The sequence below is a fragment of the Acomys minous genome (assembly GCF_964271855.1).
Source record: "Acomys minous genome assembly, chromosome: 7".
NCBI classification, from domain to species: domain Eukaryota; kingdom Metazoa; phylum Chordata; class Mammalia; order Rodentia; family Muridae; genus Acomys; species Acomys minous.
The window spans coordinates 38116000-38129371 of record NC_140488.1 but is presented as its reverse complement, the minus strand read 5'-3'; the positions used below and the strand labels follow the sequence as shown (position 1 = coordinate 38129371).

The window sequence follows — 13372 nt, the reverse complement described above, 5'->3', positions numbered from 1 at the left end:
GCCTGGCACCGCCCCCACAGTCCTGTATGTGCACCAGCTAAGCCCACCTGCTGGGCCTTTCTCCTGCATAGGTGCTATTCCAGCCTATGAAAAAGCATCACACTTGTGGGGACAGGATGAGGCTAGGTGTTACCTTCTTCTAAAGTGAAAGAGGTTTATGAGTTGAGGGTGTTGAGATAGGACCATCCCAGTGGGTGGCTGGTTGCCAGAGGATACTTTGGGGAAAGTTGTGTGATGTGGAAACTGTTTCAGAGTTTGGGGGATGAGATTAGGTTTGTGTGTGGTAGAGTCAACGCTCAGCCTGTGAGGTGAGGTCCAGGTGCAAATAGAAGGGACCCCCGGGAGACTGCAGGTCCCACACAGAGAGGTGTGGACCATCATGGGGTCCCTGCAAAAGCTGTGGCAGGCACAGTAATAATCCTCGTGAGGCAAGAAGGGGATCCTGTCCCAGCATGCGTTAATTAGCAGGTGTTGGTTCAGACTTGTAGAGTCTGCCCTGAGCAGTTTATTTTAGACTTGGCTAAGTACAGTACAAATTTGGAGGAAAGTTTCCGGGTAACAGTCATCTCAATTTCACGTGTAGAAGGAAGATTTGGTTTTAACTGCACAGAAACTCCTTTACAGTGTACACGTGACCTCTCCCAGGAGGATGGGTTGCCTAGAGTAGGGGCTTAGGGTCTAGTGAGGTTCCAGTATGGAGGTCACCAGGAGATAAAGTACGTTTTGACCTCTGTCCTAAGGAAGGGTTCTATTGACTGTGAAACAAAAGTAAGGATGAAGGTCTAGGGAGGGAGGGTGTGAGGTAAACACCTGGGAGATTTTGGTGTTGCCTGGCCCTGCAGGTGGCACAGATCACCAGGCTATTAACCACAGGCAGGGCCCAGGCTTTTGGGTGGAAATGCCTTCTGTTGAAATGACAAACCTGCATGCTTCACACTCCTGGCTTCTGTAGTGCTTGTCAGGGACAGCAGAGACCTCATGGCCTCTTCACCCTGCTTTGCCATTTTGGATGAGTGTATTGAGGAATCTCTGCACTTACCTCAGGTGTAACTTTTTAGTGTATCCTCCACAACTGGGGCAGTAGTACATGTCACTTGGGAGGCAGAAGTGGGTGGGAGTTCAAGGCCAGCCTGGTTTACAAAATGAGTTCAGGACAGCCAAGGCTACACATAGACACCCTGTCTTGAAACAAAACAAAGCAAAGCAAAGCAAACAAACAAACAAAACCGCCAAAAATCTCATTATGAGAAATACATCTGCTGTTATTTTTTTCCCTTCAGGCTTTCTTTCTTTTCATTTTCTCCCATGTATATGCCCCACCCCCCCACCTATTTTCCATGAACAGTAAACTGGGGGTTCACAGGTTGCACTTGGAATTTCAGCTCCCTTGGAAATTTAAAAGTCCTTATAAATCTTGGCTTTTTCTCCATAGCTTCAGATTTAGAGAAAAGAACATCTACCACTTCCCCAGGCCTAGGCCAGAGCTGAACATGGCCAAAAGATGGGGTAGGCACAAAGGCTGCTGCTTATGCAGAGTCTACAGCCAGGATGCCTCCCTGACACCCTCCCATGGACCTCTTCCTGCCTTGCTCCGTTGTCACCACTTAGTGCCTTGCCAGCATCCAGTTGACCCTGTGGTTCCTCACCCCTAACACCTGTCACCAGTATACACATACCCTCCTCTACCTGTTCTTCCCTTTCTTCCTCCTTTGTTGCTGACTTCACAGAAAACTTGGCAGTAGAAGCTGCATCTGCTTATTTTTGCTTCCTTGTCTGCGTTTACCTCCTTGTGTCCTGTGACTGCAGAAGCCTTTTCCTGCAGGCCTAGGCCAAGACAGATGTACAAGAGCAGTCCCAGGGGGAAGGCTAGAGTAACTTCCAGGCTAAACGTCAGGCTCAAGCCCATGATCAGGCCCAGGAGTAGGCCTAGACCTTGGCTTTCACTGTTCCACAGAGCAACCGTCATTTTTAACCTCTGGATCACCTGGAAGGAATGATGTGGTGGAAGATGTGGTATAGTAGACAAGGTGCAGAATGGAGTGCAAATTTCCAAAACTATGAAAAGAAAGCGAACTGTGGGGACCTGAAAGTTGTGTGCAGTCGTGCTCTACTTCGGTCCTGGTTTGCCTCCTCGCTTTGAGATATAACAGCCTACTCTTTCTCAAAAGCATCTCTCTTGATCTCTCACCAGGGCCAATGCATCTCCACCTCAGTCTTCCCTGAGGCCTTTCTCAAACCTGTGGGACCTTCTATTACTCAGCAACTTGGCTTCCCAGGTCATCAATGCCATGTGGCCTGGTTGGAACGTCATCCTATCTCATTACTGTCTCTAAGTGTATATTAACACTCACCAGCTCACCTAGTATTTTTACTCCATAGGGCCCAGTTTCCCTCCTCTGGGGCTGGCATGACATCAATAGGCAACCACCAGGTCCATGAAGAAAACAATTACTGTAGTGAAGATGGTGCCTGCAGATGCCATGCTCTCTGCAGGTGAGGAGAGCCCATGGGTGGAGTAAGAAATGACAGCTGAGTGAAGAAAAGGAGCTGATGGTAGCTGAGGTGAGAAGGAAAGCTGAAGTGAAGGCTGGAGGCTCAGGAAGGGGTAGGGACTGAGGTGATGGGGTGTGGGTGGGGAAGAAGAGTGGGGTTCAGTGAAAGGGAGCTGAAATGAGAGAGTGTGCTGAAAGGAATGGAGCTGAGCTGAGAGGGAGACTGAAGTGAGAGGAGGTCTGAGGAGAGGGGTGAGAGCCAAGTGGAGAAGTGAGGGCTGAGGTGAAGGGTGGGGTCGTGGCAAAGGGTGGCTGCAAAGAGTAGATGGAGACTAGGTGAGGGCTGAGGTTCCAGGCCAGCTGAGATGAGGGGTAAAGGCTGACAGGAGAGGTGGGGAGTAATGATGATGGGTGGTGAACTGAGGTGTTGGGTTCAGGTTGAGATAATGCATGCCTGAGACTAAGGGGGCTGGAGGGGCTGAGGTGTTGGGGCTGAAGGGTAGGTGTCAAGGTGAGTAGCTAGTGCTGAGGTAAAGGGGCTGAAAAGAAAGCTAGAGCCTGAAGTGAGAGGGGCGCCTTAAAAAGAGAGCTGGTGGGGGTAAAAGTGCTGGGATGGGGAGTCAAAAGAGAGGGGGGGCAGGGAGGGAGAAGAGAGCACACTGGGGCTGAGGTGAAGGAATGGCTGAAGGGAGAAGTAGAAGCTGAGGTGAGGGGATCTGAAAAGAATGATGAAAACCTACATGAGGGTTAGGGGCTGAGGCCAGGGGTGGGGGGAGTAGTAGGGACTGAGGGAGAGGAACCCAGGGGGGGAAATGGTTGAGGAGCTGAGGTAAGAGATGGGGACTCAGGTAATGAAGGGGGATGAGGGGATAAGGGCAGGAGTGGTGAGAGTAGGGGTGTGGAGAGCCACAGATAGCAGCGCCCCCTGCTGCTTCCCCGGGGCAATGCGCCCCCTTTTGCGCATGCGCAGTGAGTAATCCTTATGCGCGGCGCAGTGAGCAAGCCCCTTATGCGCATGCCTGAAGGCATGCCATGAGGTGGTGTGATTCAAACAAGTCATAGCGTCAGGTGGTGTGATCTGACAAGGCATGGCGTGAGGTGGTGTGATCCGAATGCATCAACCAGGAGTGACGACGTGGCAGTTTCTGATAGGACAGGCACACTATAAAAGGTTCTGTGGGAGCTTTTCCCGGGGTCACTCCAGGATCTTGAATAAAAACTGCTGCAAGAAGAGTTCCCAGTGTTGGTGTCTTTCCTGCTGGACGGGAGCGGCATCGGCATTTTGGTGGCCCATACGGGGAATCTCAGAACTTGCGGCAGCCAGGGCAGCTAGCTGGTAAGTTCCTGGTCAGTGGGACATAACTGTTAAGTTCTCAGGCTTTGAGACAATAAAGTTCCGGGGCCCGGACAAAATGGGGAATTATATTTTGGGGAAAGTGAAAGAGGAACAGTTTGAAGGGGACGATTCTGGCCCCGAGGATGAAGAATTAGAGGAGTTGGCTGAACAGCTAGGTAGCATTATTATACCAAAAAAGAAGGAGACTAAGATTATGCAGCCGTCAGCTCCTGAACTAGAATCACCTAAATCTCCAGGCGGAATAAGACCCCCGCCCCAAATACCAGGGGGAGGTAGGTCTGCCTGTCCTGAGGTATGGAGGCAATTTCATTTGCAAAATGCCCCTCATTGTTACCCAGTTTTTCAGAATGCACAAGGGAATCGTTATCACGAACCCTTGGATTTTAAAATTGTCCAAAGACTGGCTGAGTCTGTTCATGCTTATGGCACGACCGCAGCCTTTGTTATGGCGCAGTTGGAGTCCCTAGGGAGACATTGCATGACACCCTCAGATTGGCAAAATTTAGCACGAGCCTGCCTTTCACCTGGCACCTATTTAGATTGGAAAGCTTATTACATTGAGTTCTCAGCTGAGCAGGCAACTGCCAATGCAGCTAACGGACAACCAGCATGGGACCAGGATATGCTTATGGGGCAGGGACGTTTCCCTAACCAACAGACAGGATATCCTGCGCAAGTTTTTGAACAAATTAATTTTATTGGCACAAGGGCATGGAAAGCCTTCCTAAATGAGGGGAAGTATCTGGAAATCTCACAAAAATTATTCAAGGAGGCAATGAAATATTTGCGGACTTTGTGGCCAGATTAGTTGATGCCGCTGGAAAGATCTTCGGCGACCCAGATACTGCAATGCCTTTGATAAAACAACTTATTTTTGAGCAATGTACCAAGGAGTGTAGACAAGCTATAAATCCATACAAACATAAATCTTTAGATGTGTGGTTAAAGATCTGCAGAGAGATAGGAGGACCATTATCAAATACAAGATTGGCTGCAGCCGTGATGCAGGCAGCCCAGGGAAGGAATAGAAAGGGAATTACTGGTCCTCAAAATTGCTTCAAGTGCGGCAAAGAAGGACATTTCAGACACCAGTGTCCCAAGGGGATTAATCAGACTAGTCAAAATCCTCCTCCACGTACACCTGGCCTCTGTCCCAAATGCAGGAAAGGAAATCATTGGGCTAATGAATGTCGGTCAGTAAAAGACATTAATTGTCAACCACTAGCAGCAGGATTTAGGGGAGCATGGCCAAAAAATGGGACACGGGGCCCTTGTCCTCAGGGCCCTCAAATATATGGGGCAATGGAGGAGACCAGAGCTCCAGAACAGTGGCCGAGTCTGTGTTCTCCCATAGAATGGCAACGCCCCGGAGAGCTACTAGAGGGAGCGCAGGCCTCGACCTCTGTTCCACCACCAGACTCGTACTGACCCCACAAATGGGGCCTCAGTTGGTAGCCACTGATTTCACTGGCCCTCTACCAAAAGACACAGTGGGACTACTAATTGGCCGTAGTTCTACTACATTACAAGGCCTTATTAACATTCCGGGCTCCATGACACAGCCTGAGTATAGGTGGAAAATCTTGTCAGGTTTTCCAAAACCATTACCAGTATTACATACAACTGCAATTTTCCCAAGAATCTTCACCACCAATGTTTCGTTAACAAAAGAGATTTCACCTGATACAGAAAATATGGGCTTTCCCCTTAAAGGAAGCTTATGTTTTCAGATTATTAACTTGTCTAGCAGTCTCTTCCAGTATCTTGCAGGTAACTGGAGCAGAAGCCTGGATAGTCCCCTGCAGGAACTGCGTCTCTCCATGGTGTACATCAATTCTACACGAACTGACTCCATAGTCTCTGGGCTGTCGCAGTGGTTCCAGAACGCCTTTTCTCATCGGGAGGATTGGGCGGGAATAAGAGCTTTGACAGTGTGTCTGGTCCTTGTCAGTTGCCTAGCACTCTGGTGCATATGCAGGATGCACGCCCGCCAACATCGCACGCAGGCCTCTATGATGCAAGCATTTGCTGCACTGGAGGCTGGGCAATCTCCTCAAATGTGGCTTGGCATGATAGAGACGTAGTCAATGACGGGTATAGATCCCCCATGCACTTGGCAGACCAAGGCCATGACACTAATGTGCTTCTGTTTCCCCTTCCTTGGCATGGTGAGAATGGCAAATACTCAGATATTGCCTGCCGTAAGGCATGGGCACCTGCAAGGGGTGTAGGACAAGGTACCGCAGGGGGAGGACCCGATTGTCCGACTCTGAGTCCCCCGAGAAGTAAACCTGATTGCATAGAGGTTGATGTCGGAAACTGTCTTGTTCGCTGTATGTTGGGGATGCCCACAGACAGCAGATCAGGACCCCCCTCTCCTCCTCAAAAAGACATCTTGACAGGCCAATGTGGCCCCAGGAGGATCAGGTCAATGCTTCCCCCCTCTGGTTAGTGCCCGCTCCCTTCGGGGACCCAAGCTCACCTATATATGATGGATCCATCTACCTCCTTTTCTAATAAAGCGAGGGAGGAGAAGAAGAAAAAGTTGGGGACGGGCTATAAGGCCAATGGTCAACCATCTTGTCAGCCTATTTCTCCATTGCAGGGGGGACAACCTACCAGGCATTCTCTGTGCCACTTGCTCAAAATTTAATGAATAAGGGGGAACTGTGGGGAGCCACAGATAGCAGCACCCCCTGCTGCTTCCCCCGGCGCAATGTGCCCCCTTTTGCGCATGCGCAGTGAGTGAACCTTTGTGCATGTGCAGTGCGTCCCTTTTTGCGCATGCGCAGTGAGCAAGCCCCTTATGCGCATGCCTGAAGGCATGGCGTGAGGTGGCATGATTCAAACAAGCCATAGCGTCAGGTGGTGTGATCTGACAAGACATGGCGTGAGGTGGTGTGATCCGAATGCACCAACCAGGAGTGGCGACGTGGCAGTTTCTGATAGGACAGGCACACTATAAAAGGTTCTGTGGGAGCTTTTCCCGGGGTCACTCCAGGATCCTGAATAAAAACTGCTGCAAGAAGAGTTCCCAGTGTTGGTGTCTTTCCTGCTGGACAGGAGCAGCATCGGCATAGGGGCTGAGATTAGAAGCGGATGTTATGGAGCTGGAGAGATGGCCTGTTCTTCCAAAGGTCTTGAGTTCAATTTCCAGCAGTCACATCATGGCTCACAACCATCTATAATGTGATCTGGTGTCCTCTTTCGGGCAGAGGACTGTATAAACAAACAAACAAACAAATAAATAAATAAATCTTAAAAAAACGAGGTGGAGGCTATGGTAGTGGTGAGGGTTGTGTAGGTTGAGTAGGTGCTGTGGAGATAACCTATAGGTTAGCATTCTATTAAGTGTCATCTGAGGAGTCCCATGGGAAGATGGATGGACAATCTCAGGAACAGAAAACCCAAACTTCATTCCATAAGTAGAAGAGAAAGGAAGCTGTGTGGAAGACGATAGGGGGCAGTGTTGCCAAGGATCAGCCAAGAGCCACTTCCCCTTCCCTTTGCATAATAAACTCTAAACTCATTTGCTGAAAATGGAAGAGTGATGTGTCTATCATCCAGTGATAGACAGTGATAGGCAGGCCATTTCCTACTTTTTTTTTCAGGTTCAAACACACATAGTGTCCATACTGAGTTTATGTCTTTTCTGGATCATATAGGGAGTCAGAATAGACTTGATCCCCAGACATGTTTCAAGGGAGTAATTTGTCAGTTTCCACTTGGTGTTGATTCTAGCAAGCAGAATAGTTTTAAAAGCATGTGTCTCAAATTTCAGCAAAAGGTAAAAAGTTTCCATGAAGACTGAGAATTTAGATGCTTTGAAGTGGCAAAAGATTACTTTTTTGTTTTTAGCATTGCACAGAGTTCTCTTTATCCTCTGACTCCTACTTTCTTTTTTATTATTATTGTTATAATTTATTCACATTACACCCCAGTTGTAATCCCCTCACTCTTATCTTCCTATTCCCACCCTCCCTCCCTTTCCCACTCTATTCCCATCTCCTAGACCTCTCGCAGGTGGGGTCCTCCTCCCCCACCAGGTCTGACCATATTTTTAGGTGCTGGGGAGATGGTTCACTGAGTAAAGTTCTTGTTGCTCAAGCAGGGGACCCCGAGTTTGGATCATAGCGCCAACGAGGTGGTGACTTGTGTTTGTCATCACAGCATTAGGGCAGCTCAGAGGATTCCAGGGGGCCACCTCCACACCTGAGGCATAGTCAGACCTCAGTACTTCCCAGTCACACAGAACTATGTGTTTCCTTCCTGGTGCAATTTATAAACTATTTTCAGCCCTACAGTAGAAACCATTAGGAATTTCTTGAAAATACTACCTGGTTGGCTTTGCTTTTGTAAGTTGGTTAATGTTTATAATTATGCAGCTTTTCATTTTTATGTTGCAAAAATCAACAACTTTGCCTTTTTCATGGCAGTGAAAACTAGCTTTATGCTAAACTAGAAATGATTTTCTCATCCAGAGAAATTTTATTATGTGCTCCTTTTGGTGGCCTGACATTTTAGAATACATTTTACTCGGATTTATAGCGAGACATTAACATTTCAGCTGATTTTCATATCATATTTTCTCATTATTTTCTTCTTCTCCTCTTTCACTTCCCAAGGTCTCTTTCTTTCCTTCATCTTCCACTTGCTAATTTTATTACTTGCACAAGAGTATACACACACGAACACATACGCATATGCACGCACATTGAAATCTAAATATGGAACATAAAAAAGTATTCATATTTCTAAATTTTGTTTAACATGGTGATGTCCAGTTCCTTCAATTTTCCTGATAATGTAATAATTTCAATTTAAAGGTTTGACTATATATTTATTTATTTTGTCTGTGTGTATGTGAGCACATGAATCTCTCTCTCTCTCTCTCTCTCTCTCTCTCTCTCTGTGTGTGTGTGTGTGTGTAATCCAGAGGACAACATTCAGGCACCATTTATCTCTTTGCATTAGGTGAAGCGGGGGGGGGGGGGGGGGGGGGGAAGGGGGCGGATGGATTAAAGTCAGGTCCTTAGGCCTAGCAGCAGGTGCCCCTACACACTGAAATTTCATATATAAAAATGAACTAAAAGAAGATTTAGTGAGTATGTGCACTATGTTTTCTTGATGCACTCATGTGTTGAAAAGCAATGCTGACTCCATTTCTTAGCTAATTTGAATACTGTAGGAATATGATGTCTGTGTATATAGCTGTGTGCTTTGTTGATGAGTCTTATACACTGCCAAGGGTGATGTAAACTGTCTCAGCCACTGTGGAAACGGGTATGGGTTATCTGTTAGTTCAATTTTTATTTTATTTTGCTTATTGCTTTTTAAGAACCATCCATGCTCAAGTCCACATAGGCCGGGGCAATTTACATCACCCTCAGCAGTGCATAAGACTTAGACTTTCTCTCATCATTGCCACTTCTTTTTCTTCCTTCTTTATTTTCATGTTTCTTTCTTTTTGGTTTTTAGAGACAGGGTTTCTATGTGTATCCCTGCTGTCCTGGACTCATTTTGTAGAGCAGGCTGGCCTTGAACTCACATCAATTTTCCTGCCTCTGCCTCCCTGTGTGCTGGGATTAAGGACATGTGCCATCACACCTGTCCTGCCACTTATTTTCTTTATCAAAGCCCTTTTCTCATTCTGTCATGGATAAGGTGGAATCTTGGAGCATTTTTCCTGTCAGGGAAACAACACACACACACACACACACACACACACACACACACACACACATTTAAATCTAAACTTTGAGTATAAAAGAAAGCATGGTTTTAGTTTTTTTCAATTTTTTTTTTAACATGGAGATGTCTGTCCTGCCTCTGCCTCCAGAGGTGGTGGGATTGCATGCATCTTCAAGACATCTTTATAATTATTGCTAAATATAAAGAATGAAGAGAGGATGTTGAAGGCAGCATGAAATAGTACCATGGAAGGGTGAAAGTTCACAGGGTCCTAACTAGACAACAATACCAGCTGATCATCCCTGAACTCATAGGCACCCGAGCAACATAAGGACTAAGCAGGTTGTTATTTAGGTATACACAGAACAACAGAAACAACTTTTTAAAAAGAGGACATGAATTTTAAAGAAATCGGGGAGCATATGGGAAGATTTTAAGGGAGAAAGTGAATGAGAAATGATATAATTATATTTTAATTAAAATAATTGTGAAAAAATAAAATAAAATAAAATAACTATGAATATAAAACTCACTGGGCTCAGAAAGGAAAACCCATTTACAGTAAGAGCCGAGGTCTCAGTAGAAACTGTTAAAGTCAGAAAAGCATAAAGCAATGCACTCCAAGATGTAAGAGGCCACAGGTGCCAATCTGAGCTAACTTTGTCAAGTCAAACTATCTGCCAGAGTTGAAGAAGAAATGACAATTTTACATGATACAAACAAGCTTTAAAATAACTCACGCCTGCCAAACCAGACCCTCAGAGAATACTAAAAGCAGTAGGTCCAAATGAAAAGACTACTAGGTGTAGCCGAGAGGCCATAGGCTGAAACCAAATGAAGCTGTAGCTACTAAAACCCAAAACAAGACTAGGAGCACAAGCAAAAAAGACAGCAGCTATCACACACCTTCGAATAATCATTACTTCAACCAAAAGACACAGGTTACATCAGTGAATTACAAAACAAAATCCATCTTTCTGTTGCCAACAAGAAGGTCATCTCAGCTTTAAGCACGGGCAGCGCCTTACAGTGAAAGGATAGAGTAAAGCATTTCAAACAAATGAGACTGGAAAAACAAAAGCCAGCACAGCTATCCCAATAACTGACAAACAGTAGCTAAACTCAGAGGAGAACAATGAGAAGAGATGAAGAATACATTCTGATAAAGAGAACAGCAAATTAAGAAGGCATTGCAGGGACTGGAGAGACGGCTTAGTGCTGAAGAGGCCTTGCTGCTCAGTGCCCAGCTCCTATGTCTAGGAGCCTCTTATATCTCCATCTCCAAGGCATTGTGTCCCCTCTCATGCTCTGTATGAGCGCCCAGACACATGCTGACATACACACACATAAAGAAAAGCAAAACAAAAGGTGTAAGTTCTCTCTCTTGAAATTCTCAAAGAATTGGGCTACTGTCCCTTATGTTTTTCACACAGCATGTGTCCAATGAGACTAGCTTTATGTTAAGTATTCAGTAGGTACAGGAAAGTAGTGGCTTATGTAGGAGAGAACAGAGCTTTAAAGCCTGGCTACCCCACATACTAAACCTGTTGCAGAATTGACATCTAATTGCACTTGGAGCATAATAAAATAACTAAAACAAGTATGCTCTTCAGTTACAATAACCTGGCCAGAGAAGCAAAAAGCAGACATGATTCACAAGTATTTATCTAAATAAAAGCTACCAACATTTCTGTTCTTTCTTTTCAAAATCTTTTTTCTACTTTAGTAAATACTTTCAAATATATTTGTAACAGATAAAAGGCACGTGTAACTGGACAGTATCATGGAGTTTTAACTAAAGCCTGAAACTTCATATTCCTGCTTGTAAAATAGTCTTAAGCTTGTCATCTTACCTATTTGGCTGCAGTGAAAGTACTAAAGTAAGTATGAAATAGTGAAAAATTATCCCCGTCAAACAAACTGTGAGAATTGAATTAGTGTGGCCTCCAACTATGCCTGCTTTATTTTAGCACGGGACAGTGTCTAATAGGGAAGGTGAACAAGTGATGTTAAATTTATACTTAGGAGTATCGCTAACAGATGACGAACGTTAAGATGAAGTCAATTTTGATGAAGTTGAGCTAAGAAGTGGACAATCTAAATTTGGTGACGTTCAATAAGCGTTCATGCTTCATCCATTATTTCTATTTTTCTTCACTATAGATGAAAAGGAGAGAAAAGAAACAATTACACCAGATTAATCTGCTTCCTATATTTAAGAAACTGTTCAGCCCTTGTTCATGCCTGCTGCTTGTGCTATTACTCAAGTGTCTTACAGAGAATCAGCATGCTTTCCTCTTATAAATTAAACCCGTGCCTATCAGAGTGCTTATGCAACCAAACGTGATTACACCAGCTTTTAGGCTGTTGGTGTGTGTGTGTGTGTGTGTGTGTGTGTGTGTGTGTGTGTGTGTGTTTGTGCTCAGGCGCGCTTGTATGTGAGTGTGTGCCTGCACATGTGCATGTGCACATGTGTGTGCATGAAACCCTGTGCTCGGCACCTGAGATTCAAACTCATAGCCTTGCACATGCTAACCCCACCCTCTACTCCATGAAGCCAACACCTCAGTCTTGTTTATTCTGCTTGACAGGCTCTGTTGGCATGTGAAGGAATCCCTCTATCTGTAAAAGGCAGTACTAGGTGCACATGTGATGCTTCCTTACCCTCCAGACCTTTGGCTTCCACATAGTTCACCAGGCACTTAGCTGTGTGGACAAAAAGAGGAAGAGGAGAACAAAATTTAATCGTTTGAAGAGCTAGCCTTTAAATTTTAATTATCAATTTCATTCTAAATGATCCTATTAAGACTACATTTCTTTTGACTTGTTTAAAATATGAAACTTGATAACTAAATGAATAGGTAGGTATTAGTAACTAAAAATGGTCCTACCTGAAGTGTCTAACTGTTTTACAATTTGTCTGTAGTGCTCTAAAAGGCACTGATTCCTACTTAGTATAGGTGATGGCCTAACTGTGGTGGAGCCCTGAGGACTCCACTCCTACCTGGCTCAGTTTGCGCCACTGTTACTTCTGACAATTGCTCTCTAAACAGAGACTGATCTAGATGTGATGCAGGGGTTAAGTCTAATAGGTTTACCACTTGTTAGTAGTCTTAGATTCGTGGACAACCGAGCTTTGAACAGCAGGGACGGCCACTGAGTTTTAATCACATTTTAAGATATTTTAGGAAGAAAGTTAAATAGAATTTTGTTTTAATTCGAAATCAAGTTTTCCTCAATTAACTAGAATTTGAAAAGAACAAGGCTCAGCTGAGAAGTAACTACAGGGGGAGTGTTTGGTGCTCCTAGCTATGCAGAGAAACCTGGATTTGCTGTCTCCGCAGCCTTTAGGATCTGGGTCCATTTCAGCAAATGCTTCTTGGTTATCCGTTTCTTCTTTTCTGTCGTCCTCATCTACTACGCTGTAATTTTCATTCCGGTCATCAGAATGGCATCCACCTATGTATTCAGGAAAGACCATTAGAAAACACACACACACACACACACACACACACACACACACTCACATCGGAGCACACACACAAAATAGCCTAATTCCCAACCAATAGCACCACCCACATCTACCCTTGACAGAAACAGCAGGTGCATGAGTAACTACAGAAACAACTGTAGTTGAGTTCCTTCCTGGTTTTCAGGCTGCACTTCCCTACTCTTGACACATCTGCCCAGTGATCTTTTCCCCAGGGACATGTCTCTCCCTTTACCAGAAAATATCCTAAGCAATGAAGTACATTTCTTCTCCTTAGAAGAAGAAATCAGGGAGATAAGTCAGCCACCTTGCACCCATTACACCTTGGGCAGAACTTTGGAA

General features: G+C 45.3%; 1 protein-coding gene across 3 annotated transcripts in view; it reads right to left on the bottom strand.

Moving 5' to 3' along the window:
- The window catches only part of CT47C1 (cancer/testis antigen family 47 member C1), a 41942-nt gene that overhangs the window by 26785 nt on the left and 1785 nt on the right, over positions 1–13372 (bottom strand). Inside the window, exons 2-3 of one of the 3 annotated variants that reach the window (XM_084788950.1) lie at positions 12864–12999; positions 12206–12246 (exon numbers count right to left, since the gene is read on the bottom strand). The exons of 1 other annotated variant lie outside the window; for it this stretch is intronic. In XM_084788950.1, the coding sequence (XP_084645076.1) occupies positions 12243–12246; positions 12864–12999 (140 nt within the window). In that variant the 3' untranslated portion in view covers positions 12206–12242. Of the gene's footprint in view, positions 1–12205; positions 12247–12863; positions 13000–13372 lie in introns of those variants that run through there. One more of the 3 variants, XM_084788949.1, reaches the window with a different exon arrangement.